The 19,188-nt window shown below is 47.3% G+C and overlaps 1 protein-coding gene across 1 annotated transcript in view; it reads right to left on the bottom strand.

Moving 5' to 3' along the window:
• OLFML2B (olfactomedin like 2B) overlaps nucleotides 1–14,548 on the bottom strand; it is a 94,779-nt gene extending 80,231 nt beyond the window's left edge. Inside the window, exons 1-2 of the mRNA XM_077824746.1 lie at nucleotides 14,369–14,548; nucleotides 12,385–12,648 (exon numbers count right to left, since the gene is read on the bottom strand). Of these exons, the coding sequence (XP_077680872.1) occupies nucleotides 12,385–12,648; nucleotides 14,369–14,548 (444 nt within the window). The remainder of the gene's footprint in view (nucleotides 1–12,384; nucleotides 12,649–14,368) is intronic.
• Between the last annotated feature and the right edge of the window lie 4,640 nt (nucleotides 14,549–19,188).

Raw genomic sequence — 19,188 nt, forward strand, 5'->3', positions numbered from 1 at the left:
TCCCGATGTCTCTCACATGCCTGATCCCTCTGGCCCTGCGTTCCGACATCTCTCACAGGGTCCTGCTCCCTCCGGCCCCGAGCCGTGACGTCTCTCACGTGCTTGCTCCCTCCAGTCCCTCACCACAACATCTCTCACATGCTTGCTCCCTTTGGCCCCGAGCCCCGACCTCTCTCATGCACCTCCTCCCTCCAGCCCTGTGCCCCGACATCTCTCACATGCCTGCTCCCTCCAGCCTTGCGCCCCGACATCTCTCACCTGCCTACTCCCTCCGGCCCCAAGCCCTGACGTCTCTCACACATGCCCCTTCTGGCCCTGCATACCAAAGTCTCTCACACACCTGCTCCCTCCGGCCCTCCGCCCCGTCTCTCACACGCCTCCTCCCTCCAGCCACAGGTAGACGTTCCCCCCATCAGCTTTGGCTCAGGGTGAAATGAATTGGTATTTTCATAGAATATCAGGGTTGGAAGGGACCTCAGGAGGTCATCTAGTCCACCCCCCTGCTCAAAGCAGGACCGATCCCCAATTAAATCATCCCAGCCAGGGCTTTGTCAAGCCTGACCTTAAAAACTTCTAAGGAAGGAGATTCCACCACCTCCCTAGGTAACGCATTCCAGTGTTTCACCACCCTCCTAGTGAAAAAGTTTTTCCTAATATCCAACCTAAATCTCCCCCACTGCAACTTGAGACCATTACTGCTTGTTCTGTCATCTGGTACCACTGAGAACTGTCTAGATCCATCCTCTTTGGAACCCCCTTTCAGGTAGTTGAAAGCAGCTATCAAATCCCCCCTCATTCTTCTCTTCCGTAGACTAAACATCCCCAGTTCCCTCAGCCTCTCCTCATAACTCATGTGTTCCAGTCCCCTAATCATTTTTGTTGCCCTCCGCTGGACTCTTTCCAATTTTTCCACATCCTTCTTGTAGTGTGGGGCTCAAAACTGGACACAGTACTCCAGATGAGGCCTCACCAGTGTCGAATAGAGGGGAACGATCACGTCCCTCGATCTGCTGGCAATGCCCCTACTTATACATCCCAAAATGCCATTGGCCTTCTTGGCAACAAGGGCACACTGTTGACTCATATCCAGCTTCTCGTCCACTGTAACCGCTAGATCCTTTTCTGCAGAACTGCTGTCGAGCCATTCGGTCTCTAGCCTGTAACGGTGCATTGGATTCTTCCGTCGTAAGTGCAGGATTCTGCACTTGTCCTTATTGAACCTCATCAGATTTCTTTTGGCCCAATCCTCCAATTTCTCTAGGGTCCTCTGTATCCTATCCCTACCCTCCAGTGTATTTACCTCTCCCCCCAGTTTAGTGTCATCTGCAAACTTGCTGAGGGTGCAATCCACACCATCCTCCAGATCATTTATGAAGATATTGAACAAAACCGGCCCCAGGACCCACCCTTGGGGCACTCCACTTGATACCAGCTGACAACTAGACATGGAGCCATTGATCACTACCCATTGAGCCCGATAATCTAGCCAGCTTTCTATCCACCTTATAATCCAGTCATCCAGCCCATACTTCTTTAACTTGCCGGCAAGAATACTGTGGGAGACCGTGTCAAAAGCTTTGCTAAAGTCAAGGAACAACACGTCCACTGCTTTCCCTTCATCCACAGAACCAGTTATCTCGTCATAGAAGGCAAGTAGATTAGTCAGGCATGATTTGCCCTTGGTGAATCCAGGCTGACTGTTCCTGATCACTTTCCTCTCCTCTAAGTGCTTCAGAATTGATTCCTTGAGGACCTGCTCCATGACTTTTCCAGGGACTGAGGTGAGGCTGACTGGCCTGTAGTTCCCAGGATCCTCCTTCTTCCCGTTTTTAAAGATGGGCACTACATTAGCCTTTTTCCAGTCGTCCGGGACCTCCCCCAATCGCCATGAGTTTTCAAAGATAATGGCCAATGGCTCTGCAATCACATCCGCCAACTCCTTTAGCACTCTCGGATGCAACGCATCCGGTCCCATGGACTTGTGCTCATCCAGCTTTTCTAAATAGTCCCGAACCACTTCTTTCTCCGCAGAGGGCTGGTCACCTCCTCCCCATGCTGTGCTGCCCAGTGCAGTAGTCTGGGAGCTGACCTTGTTCGTGAAGACAGAGGCAAAAAAAGCATTGAGTACGTTAGCTTTTTCCACATCCTCTGACACTAGGTTGCCTCCCTCATTTAGTAACGGGCCCACACTTTCCTTGACTTTCTTCTTGTTGCTAACATACCTGAAGAAACCCTTCAATACATGTCTTAATGGACAAGTATCCACATAATAAACATATTACTGAAATCACAGCTACAGTCTAGGTGCAGCTGGAGAGTGCAGAAGCCACAATGGTTTGTAGGAACTTCCTCTTTGATTCCAATTCCCACTGATCCACACTCCTCAAACTTTGCTTTGAGTTTTTAATTGAAATGGTCCTAAAAACCCACAGTAAAACTCAGCAACAACTGCTGTGTTTCACCCATTTCATGTAGGAATCATACACTGCCCAGAGTCCCTCAAAAGATTCATGCACTACAGAAATTTGTTTCATATAATTTAGGCTGAGTTTTGAGTTTGTAACAAAAACGCCAAGTCAGACGAGTTTTGCATGGTCTGGGAGTCTGTAATACAAGATTCTAACAGTTCTGTTCACATTCTGGCAGGAGGACGTTTACATCCCTCTGCAAAACTGCTCCCTTTGAATTGGGAAAAAATCATGAAAACATCCATTCCTGGGAGGAAGATCTTCTGGTTAAAGCTCTGACAATGATTCCTTCCATGAGCTTGGGCGAATCACTTGGCTGTGCCTCAATTTCCTCCCCTGGAAAACATGATTTCAAATCTTATTGTGTGGAGATTCACTATGTCACTGTGAGGTGAGGAGGGAGGGAGGTTTATAGTATTTGTCTGATGCTACAGAAATGCAAAATTTTATCGTCTTAGCTTCTGAAAAAAGTTTTCTCCCCACGCCCCTGTATTTTGGGAGTCAGGTGCTCAGCAGACACCCTTGAGCATGGCATTTAATACAGGCAGCTCTCTGCAAGCTTCCGTCAGGCACATCTGATCGGTACCCAGTGTCTTTCCAGTCCAGGCTCTGTGGCTACTCTGCTAAGCCTGCCAGCAGGGGAGACTTTGTGTTAAATAACATGGCAGCTTTTTGTGACACAGTCTGCTTTGTGGATATGCATTTACTCTCCACTGGGAACTAGACTGAGACCATCAACAGAGTTTACATAAGCTACCAAACAGCCATCAGATAGTCACATTGTTAATAGTGGCTGGATATGTACCACTGACCTAGCAAAGAAAAGTTGTAGAGTCCATTAAAAGTCCTCCAAGCCATCCAGTCATGCACGACCATACATCTGAGAGCAAAGAATGCAGGCCATAACTACAGGAGGACGGCCTGTATCCTGGCAAGCAATCTGGGAAGATTTAGGAGTCATAGTGGATGAGCAACTAAAAATGAGCTCTCAGCCTGGCACTGTGGGATAAACGGCTAATGTGATACTTGGACGTATAAACAGGAGAGTAGCAGTAGGGAGGTGATTTTACCTCTGTATACGGCCTTGATGAGACTGATCCTGGATTATGCATCCAGTTCTGGTGTCCAAATCTTAAAAAGGATGTTGAAAAATTGGAAAAGGTGCAAAAAAGAACCACTAAAATTATTTGAGGGCTTGAGAAAATGCCTGATAATGAAAGACTTAAAGAGCTCCATCTCTTCAGTTTAATAAAAAAATCAAGAGGTGACTTGATTATGGTGTACCAATACCTCCACAGGGAGAAAATAATGAATACTAAAGGTCTCTTTGACCTAGCAGAGAAAGGCAAAATAAGAATCAATGGCTGGAAGCTGAAGCCAGGCCAATCTCAATGAGAATAAGGACCACATTTCTAACAGGGACAGAATTTAGCCATTAGAACAAACTCTCCAGGCAAGTGGGGGATTTGGCAGTACCAGGGTAACTGGGTAAAATGTAATGGTCTGTGATATACAGGAGGTCAGCCTAGGTGATCCCTTCTGGACTTAAAATCTATGACTCAGTGATTCATTTCCCATGGCGAAAGTTTAAAAATCAGAAGTGCATGTCTTCCTCCTGCCTGGCTTTACAGTGCATGGCTTCCGCTCAGACAAGAAATGTCACAATAATAAGAGAAACACTGTGGCTATATATTGCTGGCCTGTCTGGCACTAGGAAGTGTTGCCCATTGTGAGAGAGAGCCTGTTCTCACAACTTCTGCAGCTTGATTTTTACAGCAAAAAAATGTTTGGCTAACTCTGTTGAGGGATCTTTCTGAACTGAGCTGGCGGGGTTCAGCCCATTCCAAGCTGACAAGTATCCACACCACAACTGGCTGTAAATACCTCCATGGGGGGAGTCTCAGCAGAGGCCAAGGACTGAACTAGCCATGGAGAATGAACTCCTCCTAGAGGCAGGCTCTCGGGCTGGGCTTGGGACAGGCTGCTGTGGATGCAGTGCGGGAAGCTCATTCTGCTGTTGCACATGTCTGTGGATAAAGAGAACTTCAATGTCTGGGTCTGTCACTTGAATCTCAAATTAACTCACAATAAACAAAGAGACCCTGTGTGGGTTTGCCTTTTATCATCATAATGATTCCATACTTCTCACTTTGTCTGAGCTGTGACTGCAAACATGGTAATGGAGCCATTACAGTGAACTGATTCACCATGTAAAACCAAACATAGAACTGTGCAAAAAGCTGGATAACATATAGCTTATCCATGCACTGGGTACTGTTCTAACTATGCACTGACACCATCCACAGTAACAGCTCCTCGGAGAGGGGTCCCCCTGGCCTATGCAGACAATGAATAGGAAGACTACTAAGTAAAGTTGTAGGTCCAGTGACATTGGCTGCAAAGTCTCACAGTTTCATAGACTTTAAGGCCAGAAGGGACCAACATGATCATCTAGTCTGACCTCCTGCACATCACAGGCCACAGAAACCCCCCTTCTCCTCCTGTAAAAGACCCCAACCTCTGGCTGAGTTACTGAAGTCCTCAAATCATGGTTTAAAGCAGGGTGGGAAAAAAATCAATGTTTTTTTTTTTAATTAAAAAAATCTGATTTTTTATTTAAATCAGATTTTTTGATAAAATGCTTTTTGAGGAAAAAACCTATCTCATCATGGAATAGTATTAGACAATATATTCATGTAATGTTTAAGAAAAGTTTTGTAAATGACTTCCAATAGTGCATGGATTAGGGACCCCAATTTTATGGGGTTCTAGGGGCTACTGCATAGATTATTTAGGTTAATCTTTCTATCTACCCAATGGGACTCAGTGCTCAGTCTAGTAGATACCATCAGAGATGCTTAGTTTTGCAGTTCTCAAACTGTGGATTTGTGTCTTCAGAGATAAACATGCTTGTTAACAGCAAAAATGTTTTTAAATAAATAAATAAATAAATAATATATAGAGGAGAGAAATAACAGATCTCAACCCTATTGTCCCTCTGCAAATTTGTGTACACAGAATCAATCCCTTACGTCTCTCTAAAAGTGCAAAGTTTCAAAAAGTTCAATGAACAGAAGATTGTTGGGGGCGGAATAGATCTGGACAAGGAGAAGAAGTCTGGAGATAAATGTGAGAAGGCAGTAGAAACAAAAGTGAAACTGTATGAGCAGCATATTCCAGAAGTCTTGAGGTCTTTCTGAGTGTAGCCTTCATTGATTTGAGATCTACCATACCACTCTCTCACTAGAAGGGAAAACCTATAATGGCAGCGGGCTGTAAAAGAGACCCAGTCTGGGAATATTTTAATGAAGTTCCTCTACCTGTGGGTAACAGGCATGCATGAAAAATGCAAACAGTGCAACAAAGAAATGCAAGGCCTGGTTGCCTGAATGAAACAACATCATGAGAAGTGTTCCTTCTCAGGAGGAAGCTGCACTGAAGATGATGAAAGGAACATGTCTAAACATTCAGGATCTTCAGGTTGGTAAACTTTTTTATTTCATACTTCTTTCTTAAAGGACTGTCTGTCTTCCTTCTGGACTATTCTTGAATTCTCATGTTTGAGCAAAAAATATACTTGTTACTCTATGGTACTATCATTTTAGATGCAGTTGTGATAAAAAATAAAGAGCTGAAATAGGCAGATCTTCCTTTTACAATTTCACCTTTAAAGTAGTACTTAGTGTCAGTCAATGCAATGAGTAATACTAAATGAGCAGTATGGTAATAATAATTAAATAAGTGCACTGACTTATTTTGTTTAGGAGAATACATCCTCAACATACAGGATTCTGAAGACTATCCACCTTCAAGATCACCATCATTTTCTATAGTTTCAGAGTTATCTGCCAATGATTGTGCTTCAGTCACATAATGTATGTCACATAGCTACAGTATATAACCTGGAGCAAAAAGAAAAAAAAATCTCCATCATCCAGAAACAACCATAGATATGTTTGTGATAAGAACCAGCAGATTACAAAAAGAAGTAATTGATGAAAAAATTTCCCCGTTTGTTTATGCAACAATCTCTCCTTTCTGTATGATTGAGACGTTGAACCCACATTTCATTAACATGGTTCAGTCATTAAGACCAGGATACAGTCCACCCAACAGAACAGATGTTGCAGGAAAATTGCTGGATAAAGAGTATCAAAGAGAACTTGAGCAGCGTGCAAAAGGTCTAGAGAGTGAAACTGTTAACCTGAGTCTTGATGGGTGGAGCAATGTCCACAATGATCCTGTTGTATGTGGTTGTGTGACAACAGAATAAGGGAATGTCTTCCTTACAGAAACAACTGATACATCAGGAAATGCACACTCAGCAGAATACTTACAAGAGGTAATAGTAAAAGCTATAACAAACCGTGAAAAAAAATTCAAATGTTTAGTACGCAACTTGGTCACAGACAATGTTGCAAATGTATCCAAGATGAGAAGAAATTTAGAAGAGAGTCCCAAGCTAACAACATACAGTTGCAGCGCTCATTTGATGTACCTCCTAGCCAAAGACTTCAGTATTCCAGAAATATAGGCTAATGTCGTTGAAATTGCAAAATACTTCCGTAACAACCACTTTGCAGCAGCTGCTCTGAAAAAAGTGGGAGGAACCAAACCAACTCTCCCACAAGACGTGCGATGGAACTCAGTAGGGGACTGTTTTGAGCACTATATCAAGAACTGGCCAAATCTGATGACACCTTGTGAACAAAATCATGAAAAAATAGATGGCACTGTCACAGCCAAAGTTCTCACTGTCGGGCTTAAGAGAAATGTTGAACCCATGCCGAGTACCCTGAAGCCTATTTCTGTAGCCTTGAACAAAATGCAGGGAAATCGCTGTTTTATTGCTGATGGTGTTGATATTTGGAAGGAACTGAGTGAGATCTTAAAAAGAGAAATGTGCAATGACAGAGTTAAATTACGAGCATTAAAAAAAAGAATGGGACAAGCACTATCTCCAGCTCATTTTCTTGCAAATATTCTCAATCCTCGGTACCAGGGTCAAACCTGAACTGCTGAAGAAGAGGAGTTGGCTAGGACGTGGACATCCAGCAATCATCCCTCCATAATGCCAACCATAATAAACTTCAGAGCTAAGGCTGAACCATTCAAGAAATATGTTTGCTGATGATGTTTTAAAGAAAGTCACATCGGTGAACTGGTGGAAGTCATTTAAGCACTTGGATTCAGAAACTGTTGAAGTGAAAATCTCAGTTTTAACAGCAGTAGCTTCTTCTGGTGGTGTAGAAAGAATATTTTCTTCCTTTGGACTAATTCATTCCAAACTGAGAAATCGTTTGAGACCTGAAAAAGCAGGAACGCTTATTTTTCTTTTCCAGATTATGAACAAACAGGAAAATGAAGGTGAAGACGACTGAGTTAGCTGCAGAAGCCAATATTTTAAGTTTCTCATGTTGACCTGGCTGACAGTGTCAATTTAATTTTTGTTTTGTTTTTTTAAAATATTTCATTTAACTATAAAAAACAATTTTAACAAAAGCAAACCTGATTTTAAAAAACTTGAATGTTTAACTAAATTCAAAAATTCATATGCTTGTTTTGTTAAAATATTATATGTTTGCTGTTGAAGAAAAAAATCTAGGATACATAATGTGGTTGTTTTAAATCAAATCCATCCTGGTTTAAAGGCTTCAAGTTACAGAGAATCCACAATTTACTCTAGTTTAAACCTCCAAGTGACCTGTGCCCCATGCTGCAGAGGAAGGTGAAAACTCCCAGGGTCTCTGCCAATCTGACCCAGAGGAAAATTCCTTCCTGACCCCAAATATAGTGATGAGTTAGACCCTGAGCATGTGGGGAAAACTCACCGGGGAGACACCCCGGAAAGAACTCTCTGTAGTAACTCAATGCCCCATCTCCAGCCATTGGAGATATTTGCTACTAGCAGTCACAGATCAGCTACATGCCATTGTAGGCAGTCTCATCATTACCATCCCCTCCAGACACTTCTCAAGCTCAGTCTTGAAGTCAGTTAGGTTTTTTGCCCCCACTGGGAGGCTGTTCCAGAACTACATTCCTCTGATGGGTAGAAACCTTCATGTTATTTCAAGCCTAAACTTGTCGATGGCCAGTTTATATCCATTTGTTCTTGTGTCAACATTGGATTTAACTTAAATAACTCCTCTCTCTCCCTGGTATTTATCCCTCTGATGTATATAGACAGAGCAATCATAGCTCCCCTCAGCCTTTGTTTGATTAGACTAATCAAGACAAGCTCTTTGAGTCTCCTCTCATAAAGTAGGTTTTCAGTTCCTCAGACCATCCTAGTAGCCCTTCTCTGCACCTGTCCCAGTCTGAATTCATTTTTCTTAAACATAGGAGACCAGAATTTCGCCCAGTATACCAGACGAGGTCTCACCAATGCCTTGTTCAATGGTAAGAACACTTCCCAATCTCAACTGGAAATATCTGTCCTGATACATCCTAGGAGGACTGCATTAGCCTTTTTCATGGCTGCATCTCATTGGCAGTTCATAGTCAATCTGTGAATGACCAGTACCCCCAGATCATTCTCCTCCTCTGTCACTTCCAACTGATAAATCCCAGACTTGTTCATAACTGTTCACTAAGAACATAAGAATGGCCACACTGGGTCAGACCAAAGATCCATCCAGCCCAGTATCCTTTTTACCGACAGTCGCCAATGCCAGGTGCCCCAGAGGGAGTGAAGCTAACAGGTAATGATCAAGTGATCTCTCTCCTGCCATCCATCTCCACCCTCTGACAAACAGAGGATAGGGACACCATTCCTTACCCATCCTGGCTAATAGCCATTAATGGACTTAACCTCCATGATTTATCCAGTTCTCTTTTAAACCATGTTATAGTCCTAGCCTTCACAACCTCCTCAGGCAAGGAGTTCCACACGTTGACTGTTCGCTGAGTGAAGAAGAACTTCCTTTTATTTGTTTTAAACCTGCTGCCCATTAATTTCATTTGGTGACCCCCAGTTCTTATATTATGGGAACAAGTAAATCACTTTTCCTTATTCACTTTCTCCACACCACTCATGATTTTATATACCTCTATCATATCCCCCCTTAGTCTCCTATTTTCCAGGCTGAAAAGTCCTAGCCTCTTTAATCTCTCCTCATATGGGTCCTGTTCCAAACCCCTAATCATTTTAGTTGCCCTTCTCTGAACCCTTTCTAATGCCAGTATATCTTTTTTGAGATGAGGGGACCACATCTGTACACTGTATTCAAGATGTGGGTGTACGATGGATTTATATAAGGGCAATAAGATATTCTCTGTCTTATTCTCTATCCCTTTTTTAATGATTTCTAACATCCCGTCTGCTTTTTTGACTGCCGCTGCACACTGCGTGGACGTCTTCAAAGAACTATCCATGATGACTCCCAAGATCTTTCTCCTGATTAGTTGTAGCTAAATTAGCCTCCATCATATTGTATGTATAGTTGGGGTTATTTTTTCCAATGTGCATTACTTTACATTTATACACATTAAATTTCATTTGCCATTTTGTTGCCCAACCACTTAGTTTTATGAGATCTTTTTGAAGTTCTTCACAGTCTGCTTTGGTCTTAACTATCTTGAGCAATTTAGTATCGTCCGCAAACTTTGCCACCTCACTGTTTACTCCTTTCTCCAGATCATTTATGAATATGTTGAATAGGACAGTTCGTTGGACTGACCCTTGGGGAACACCACTAGTTACCCCTCTCCGTTCTGAAAATTTACCATTTATTCCTACCCTTTGTTCCCTGTCTTTTAACCAGTTCTCAGTCCATGAAAGGATCTTCACTATGTCATTTGGAAAGGAAAGGGTTAATAAGTTACTGTAGAATCACAAAAATTTGAAATGGGAAAGACCTATTGACCTGTTAATTCACCTACTCCGTCCCCTACCAGTGCAAGATTGTTCACTGCAATATCAATCTTATATTTACATTGTAGTAACCTTCATCCCAAAGGAACCCAAAATGCCTTACAGACTGATCTGCCAGGGTCACACTCACCTCCAATGGAGTGAAATGGAGCAGCAGTTTAACAAAGTGATGTAACCCCATTCAGCATTTTATGACAAGTGACAAATATGCACGCCATCCTTGGCTCAGCTCATTCTGTGTCTCTGAATCCACAGAGCAGCAAATGAGAATTTCACATTGCAAGAGGTATAGCAATCAGAGAAAACAATGTGACTTAAGGATTGAGTGTCAACTTTAGGAGTAAAACCACTATGGTGTGTTCATTTAAAATCACTCGCTTATGGCTCATTTAAGCTAGATTTGTGTATAAAACATGCAGACACAAGAGCAGCCAAGAGATAACATTTGTAAAGAAGTATTAGGTAATTAAAGTGCAACAAGATCAGAAAAAGAGAGTTTTAAATTATACTACTGATGTTTTCAGAGTAACAGCCGTGTTAGTCTGTATTCGCAAAAAGAAAAGGAGTACTTGTGGCACCTTAGAGACTAACCAATTTATTTGAGCATAAGCTTTCGTGAGCTACAGCTCACTTCATCGGATGCATACTGTGGAAACTGCAGAAGACATTATATACACAGAGACCATGAAACAATACCTCCTCCCACCCCACTCTCCTGCTGGTAATAGCTTATCTAAAGTGATCACTCTCCTTACAATGTTTATGATAATCAAGTTGGGCCATTTCCAGCACAAATCCAGGTTTTCTCACCCTTTGCCCCCATGGAGGGTGAGAAAACCTGGATTTGTGCTGGAAATGGCCCAACTTGATTATCATACACATTGTAAGGAGAGTGATCACTTTAGATAAGCTATTACCAGCAGGAGAGTGGGGTGGGAGGAGGTATTGTTTCATGGTCTCTGTGTATATAATGTCTTCTACAGTTTCCACAGTATGCATCCAATGAAGTGAGCTGTAGCTCACGAAAGCTTATGCTCAAATAAATTGGTTAGTCTCTAAGGTGCCACAAGTACTCCTTTTCTTTTTACTACTGATGTTATGATGAGTTGGCAAAGTTTATAACCAGTTCTTTTTAACTGGATTTTATTTCAGACTGGAATAGGCAACATCTACTGTGGATGCTCTGTGCTTTCAGGGCAACATTCTCCTCTCCAATCCACTTGTTAATATCTTTACAACATTGCAGATTTCAGATATATTGCATGTTCTGTACTCTTCTGCATGCATGGGCAGCGCATGAGCCCTCCATTCAGGGAGGGTACCCCCCAGCTCTGCCCCTTCTGCCCAAGGACCCGTCTCTACCCCATCCCTTCCGTCCTCTCCCCTTCCAGTGGAGCCCTGAGCCCCCGCACTGTGGTCAGAGGAGCCCTGCCCCAGCTGTCCTGAGCCCCGGGCCACCGCCGGCTGGCCCACGCACCAGCCACTCTGGCCAGCCTGAGCGCCAGCCTGCCCACCCTAGCCCCAGCCGGCTTTGTGGGAGAGGCTGAGCAAGGGCGGGAAGAGGAGCAGTGTGGGCGGGGCCATGGGGGAAGTGCAGGAGCGGGGTCTCAGGGCAGAGCATGGGTGGGGTCTCCCCTGGCCTAAGATACCCACCGCTCATGTCTGCATGTGCGACTTCCACTGATGTCAGCAGTAGTTCTACACTGAACAAGTGAAAATCACTGCTGTGTGGATAGGAACTATGCTGTACATAGTGTTCAGGAAAATATTGCCTTTCTTTTGTCTGTGGATATTTTAACACTTGCTAGCTGGTGGCAACAATTTCCCTCGTGTAATTGAGGCTTCTTGCACATTATCACAGCCAAAACTTGGCACCAAAGTGTTAGCAGCAGCTTTTCCAGCTGAGGTAATCAATCTAGGTTTGTACACCTTATAACGGATCTTCCTCCGGAGCTGAACCTACAAAGGGCAAGCCAAGCCGCTTCAGCTGCACATGGTCTTCTGCAAACTTGCCCTCCCATTGAAAAGGAACTATACTGATACCTTTAAGTCACTGCTCTCTGCTTCCCGCAACTTCTTCAACCTGAAGTCCCCCTCACAAGGGTTCAGAGCAGAAGGTGGAGCCACGCAGGCACACTTGCAATCGGGCCCTGAAGAGATGGTTTCTACGGTGTAAAAATCCTCTGCTTTGGAAGTGCCTTCATTAATCCTTTGGCAGGCGCCTCGGCCCAGAGGTCTGACCAGACACTTACACTGACAGTTGGAGCCTTCAGACACTGCTTTCACCTTGTCATAGTCACCTAGCAACTAATCACAAGAAAATCACAATGCATCAGTTTGCTCCTAACATAAGATTTTACTTTTGGTTTGCTTTGTAAAGTTTTTGAGAATGGCTCAGACACTCTGAACCTTGCAGAAATAGGTCACTGCTTACACAAATAGGTCACTGCTTACACAAATTGCTGACTAACATTTCTTCGAGTGCTTGGTTTTTTGCTACTTAGCTATTTGGGAAAGAGGGATTTCTGGTGGGGTATTTCCTTTCACCGTTGGAAAAGAAATTGCTCAAGCCCAAACAGTCCTTATCTACAAAGGGTTTGGCAAAATTTAAATTTAAACAAAGGGACAGAGCCACTACATTTTATATTAAATACACTGATTCCATCAGAGTTAATCCACTGAATTCTTTGCAACTACATACAAGGTGCCCTACTTCGGTGGGTTTTAGGAGTTAAGAGGGTCAATGCGTGGTCTGGAATAATGCATAAACGTAACCCATATACTTCCTGGTAATATATCATTTTGAATAGTCTCCTACAATCCCACAGGTTTCCTTTATGGATATTCACAGAAATCAGTCTTGAAATTGAAGTATAAAAATAACTTGACAGTATGTTTTCAATATTCTTCTGTGTTAGACATTTCCAAGGACAGATAATACTGCACAGTACATCTGCCAAATCTAACAGAGAACACACCCTGAACTTTGCTGCTTTAATCCAGATGCACTATTCTTGAGACAAGGTGGGGGAGGTAAGATTTTTGATTGGACCTGGTGAGAGAGACACGCTTTGGAGCTTACATTTAACTCTTCCTCAGGTCTGATTTGTGTATAAAACATTCAGACACAGGAGCAGCCAGGAGGTCTGGTCTGAAGAAGAGCTCTGTGTTAGCTGGAAAGTTTGCCTCTCTCACCAACAGAATACAAGATATGACCTCACCCACCATGTCTGTCTAATATCCTAGGACCAACAGGCTCCAACAGTGCATACATGGAATATTCTTGATTTTCAATCGTTTCTCTATGATACAGAGAAGCTGTGAATTGATTTTCCAGTTCCCTATACAGCAGTTCATCTGTACACAGGGATCAGAGAACAGTTACTCTGCTGCAGTTGCAAATAAACAAAAGGATGAATGGAATGAACTATGCGAATTGGTAATTAACTATATGCAGCAATAATCAGAATAATAAACCTCTCCTGTTCTCAGCTCCCATAACTAATCCAGTTCCCAAAGCAGGAGGGCAAGACAGTTCGGATTAGTAAAGCCACAGGAATTTGGCTCTCCCTTAGCCACTCGCTGCCTTGCTGGGAGCCTCACCTTAGAGTAGTGGTTCTCAAACTTTTGTACTGATGACCCTTTTCACATAGCACGCCCCTGAGTGCGACCCCCCTTATAAATTAAAAACACTTTTTATATATTTAACACCTTTATAAAGGCTGGAGGCAAAGCGGGGTTTGTGGTGGAGGCTGACAGCTCGTGACCCCCCCCCCCCCATGTAATAACCTCGTGACCCCCTAAGGAGTCCGGACCCCCAGTTTTAGAACCCCTGCCTTCGAGCAAGCGGTGCTGGAGGGGTTAAAGCGCCAGCGTCCTTTAGGGAAACTTGGCACCAGAGGGCCAAGTCCCAGCGCCTTTGTGCAGAGCTGGGAGAGAGACACACACACTCGCAGCTCCCTGGCGAGGGATCCCCAAGCCCGGTTGGAGCCAGGGCAGTTCGGCTCTGCACACTGGGGGAGGTTACCTGAGATAAGATGTTCTCCTGGTTGTCCGCCTCGTTTTGCAGGGGCTCCTCCTCTGGGACCCCCTCCGGCTGCGAGGTGCGGGCCGGGCCGGGCCGGGCGGGGGTCGCAGTCGGGGGGGCGCCCCTGCCCGCAGCCACGAGTGCAGCGCAGCAACACAGCAGCACCAGGGGCTGAGCCATGGGGGCAGCGGGCAGGGCGGCCGCAGCGGAGATCCCGACTCCGACGGCTCCCTCGGGCTAGGTGCGCGGCAAGGGGCGCTGCCGGGGCGCGCCGCGCATGTCCCCCGGGGAGGGCGCAGGGCTCTGCTAGCGCAGCGAGTGTCGGCGGAGCGCGCCGGGCTGGCGGCTGACTGGGATCGGCTGCAGGGCAGGGGGCGGGAGGAGGAGCCTGGCTATTGTGTCTCCGCTCGGCCGGGGCAGGGGCAGAGGAGGAGCAGCCCGGGCCAGCGGCTGGCACCGGCGCCTGGAAGCTGGGGATCCCGCGCCCGCCCCAAGGGTCTGAGCCCCTTCGCCCAGTGGCCGACCGTTCACTCCGGGCAGGTGCCGTGCACCGGAGCCGGCAGTTCGGGGCAGCGTTCAGAGGGCGCTCAGCAGAGCCCAGGGCAGTGAGCCCATTCCCCCGCCTCCCCCGCTGGGGTGCCATCTCCCAGAGCCCTGTATCAAAGGGATGGGGGCGACCCGGGCACGGGGGCACTGACGGGCTGGGGCTGCCATCGCACCTCACTCCCATGGAAGCTCTGTCCAGCCAGGAACCCCTCCCTAGCCACCCACAGGCCAGTGGCAGCCGGTCCCCACACTAGCTGTGCCAGCCAGCTTGCCGTCACCAGGCAGGCCACAACGGAGGAGAGGGACTATATGGGTTAACGAAGGAGCGGGTGCGAGAGGCTGTGCCTGAGGCCCTGACCTCAAGCGTGGCACGTGGCTCCCCTGCACAGACACAGAGACAACAGGCACCAGGGGAAGGGAACAGAGAGGGGAGCCCTCGCCCATCCCTCTGGCAGAGACTTAGGAGGCACAACAGCATCCATGCAGGAGCCCCAGAAAACCTTTGCGACAAAGCATGGCTCCTGGTGAAGGAGCTCGGGGTGGCAGGCACTGTGCCGACTGCCACAGACGGATTAACTTTTTGTGGGCCCAGCGCCAAACATATTTGGGGAAATAGGGCATGTGATGGGGCGGCAGTCCACAGAGTGAGGGGCCAGTTGGGGGTAATGAGGCACAGTGCAGTGGGAGTGGCCCCACTCAGGCCAGCACGAGGACACTGTTTACAAACACACAACTGCTAGACACACACTGGCCCACCCATCCCTGTGCTGCCAGCGTGCCCCTTCCACAGAGACCTCCCCCACAGATCCCTATGCCCAGTGCCCCGGGACCCGCTATGCCCAGCACCCCCTGCCCAGAGACCCCTCCCGCTGACCTCCAACCACAACTACACAGCACCCTGCACACCATACCCCCTGCCCAGCTCCCCCACCCACAGATCCCCTAATGTCCAGCACCCCCTTCATGGTCCCACCATGACAGCTGTACAGCACCCCATATTCCTGAGGGAATTCTGCATCAAATTCTGTGCATAATATTTTAGAACACTGCAATTTTTTTTTTTTTTTACAATAAATAAATGTGGAAGCTCCACCCTGGCAGTAGGGAGCTCAGGCCACAAGCTGCATGGAGGTGGGAGAATACCCTGCAGCTTCCCCCGGACCCCTGGGACAGGGACTTGGCAGTGACACTGAACCTGACCCTGTGTCAGGGTTCCCTCCCCACTCTGAACTCTGGGGTACAGATGTGGGGACCCGCGTGAAAGACCCCCTAAGCTTATTTCTACCAGCTTAGATTAAAAACTTCCCCAAGGCACAAATCCTTTCCTGTCCTTGGATGAGTACTACTGCCAGCACCAAGTGAGTTAGACAAAGATTCAGGAAAAGGACCACTTGGAGTTCCTGTTTCCCCAAAATATTCCCACAAGCCCTTCACCCCCTTTCCTGAGGAGGCTTGAGAATAATCTACCAACCAGATACGTAAACCACATGAGCACAGACCAGACCCTTGGGTTTTTAGGACACTAAAAAACAATCAGATTCTTAAAAAAACAGAACTTTATTATAAAGGAAAAAAAGAAAAAGAAGCACCTCTGTAAAATCAGGATGGAAGGTAATTTTACAGGGTAATAAGATTTAAAACACAGAGGACTCCCCTCTAGGCAAAACTTCAAAGTTACAAAAAATAGGGATAAACCTCCCCCTTAGAACAGGGAAAATTCACAAGCTAAAACAAAAGATAAAGTAACGCATTCTCTTGCTATACTTACAATTTGTAATCTTAGAGCTTATTTCCGGTATGGTTTTAGGAGAGGGGCTTTTTTTCTGCCTGGTCCCTCTCTTTGTTCTGAGAGAATAACAAAGAAGCACAAAACAAAAAACCTCCCCCCACAGATTTGAAAGGATCTTCTTCTCTTATTGGTCCTTTTGGTCCGGTGCCAACCAGATTATTTGAGCTTCTTAACCCCTTACAGGAAAAGGAGGGATTTTATGCTACCCTTTAGCTGTATGGTTATGACACCCTGACACAGCACAAGGGTCATGCCTGCCACAGAAACACCCTGTGGGCAGGGAGGCTCAGCCTGGCAGCAGGATCCAAGTGCAGAGGGACTTAATGTGGGGGGATCCAGATGGGAGTAAGAGGGTTCTGTGTGGGGCAGTCTGGGTGCAGGCAGCTCAGTGGGGGATCTGGATGCCGAGGGAGGTTCCAGGTGCAGGGGCAATGGGAGTCTGCAGGGGGGACCAAGTGAAAGTGGTTGGAGATCTGTGGGGGGCAGGGTCTGGGTGCAGGGGAGGTGGGATTCATTTGGGTGGGCGTCTGAGGGGGGCCTCACCGGGGTGGTACAGATGGAGGGGAGTTGGGGCTTGTCAGGGTGAGGGTTTGATGGGCCTGCTTAACAGGGGAGCCAAGGGGATCCACATTCTGGGCCCCTGCTACCCCTATCCCCTTCTCTTCCCCATCCTATGCCCCTTCCCCACCACTCCATCTCCTCCCCAGGCTTGGGAGGGCAGGGGAGAACTGCCCCCCAGCACAAGCCAGCGGAGCGGAGTGGGTTGGGGCTGGGTCACTCCACTTCCTGCTGCCCGGTGATTGCAGGGCAGGCCCGACCCCACACTCATGAGGTGGTGGAAAGTGGAGTGACCCAGCCCGCTCTGCTCTGCTCCCCGGCTCCCAGCCTTGGGACTGCGGGGCAGGGGGAAACAACCCCCCAGCACTCACTGGCGGCATGGAGCAGGCTGGGACCAGGTCACTCCACTTTCTGCTGCCTGTTGAGTACAGGGCTTGCCTGACCCCTGCTGCAGTCCCCTGGGATGTTGCTCAGGGGAAGAGGTGGAGTGGGGGCGGGTCTGGGGCGGAGCAGGGGTGGGAAGAGGCAGGGCAGGGGCGGGGCAGATTTCCTGGCCAGCTCAGCCGGCTGGGGGATCGGGCTGAACAGGGCCCATTCTGACTCTGGGCCCAGCCCCATGGCACCATTGGTGCCAAGGTAAACCCGGTACTGTCAGCCGCCAGCAGAACGCATCCACACAGTTTAGGGTTCCGGTTGTGATTCTCCCCATCTCCAGGGGAGGTGAGGGAGGCAGCTAGAAGGGCTGCCTATGGCTGGAGGGAGGCAAGGACTGCTGGGTAGGTGAGATGCTGGACGGGTGCTGTATGCGTAGTGGGGGGACCAGGGTTTCTAGATGGCTGATGGAAGTAGCCAAGTGGTTGCTGGGGGTTAGCTGATTGGGGCTGGAGCTGTGTGTAGGAGCTGGGGTAGGTGGGCACAGACAAACCCCAGTCATCAGCAGGTGGGATCGAACCAGGGACCTCTGGAGCTAAATGCATGAGTCTGTACTGCATGAGCTAAAAGCCACATGGGCCCTTCGCTAAAGCTATAGAGCAGACTCATTAATCTCTAAGTGGTCTTAGTGCCACCAGAGGGGACACAGCAGCATACACAGAAGGTGTGTGGGTTACATCTGGCAGGGGGCGAGTGCTAAGTAGGTTAGTGCTGTGCCTGTCCCTGCCAGACTGAGGGGTAGCTGGTGAGGAGGTTTCTGGGGGTAGCTCTGGAGAGGTGCTGGTGAGGTTAATGCTGGATTAGTGGGGAGGGTGCTGGGGTCATTGCACTGCAGCATGTCAGGAGATAGTAGTATTAGAACTAACAGCACATAAAGGCCACCTGAGATCTGGTCCCCTTGTGCCAGGTGCTGCACAGATGCAAGATGAAAGGTGATCTCTGCCCCCACACGCTCACAGCCTGAATAGCTGAGGTAGACAATAAGCTGGGTTGAGGAAGGCTACAGCCCATGCAGAACAAACCAGCATCCTGTTGTGCCTGGGTTTGGGGGCGATGTTTGTTTTTCATGTATATTAATCAGTTGGGAAGGGCCAGAGACAAAGGAGGGATGCGGGCCCAGCCTTGGGGATGGGCCACCCAGGAAACCACACAGAGGTGCCATGGTCAAGGGGACACTCACGCAGCAGCGTACAGGTGTGTGCTGCTGGTGTAGTCAAAAACTGCTCACACCTGGCAGGGGAGTGCTATGTGGGGGAATGCCTAGATTTCTCCCTGATTCCTCCAGCAGAGGAACGTGGGGGAGGGGGCACCTCCTCCCAACTTTCCTCTGCCGCCCCCTAAGGCAGGGCTGGCCTTACCATGAGGCGAACTGAGGCATCCGCCAGGTGCCAGGCTGTGGGGGGCGCTACTAGGACCCAGAGTGTAGAAAATTGTATCTGCTGCTGGTGCGTATGTATTCTCTCTGCTCTAGATGCACAGAGACGGTGGAGTGCTG

The sequence above is a fragment of the Eretmochelys imbricata genome, chromosome 8 (assembly GCF_965152235.1).
Source record: "Eretmochelys imbricata isolate rEreImb1 chromosome 8, rEreImb1.hap1, whole genome shotgun sequence".
In the NCBI taxonomy this organism is placed as follows: domain Eukaryota; kingdom Metazoa; phylum Chordata; order Testudines; family Cheloniidae; genus Eretmochelys; species Eretmochelys imbricata.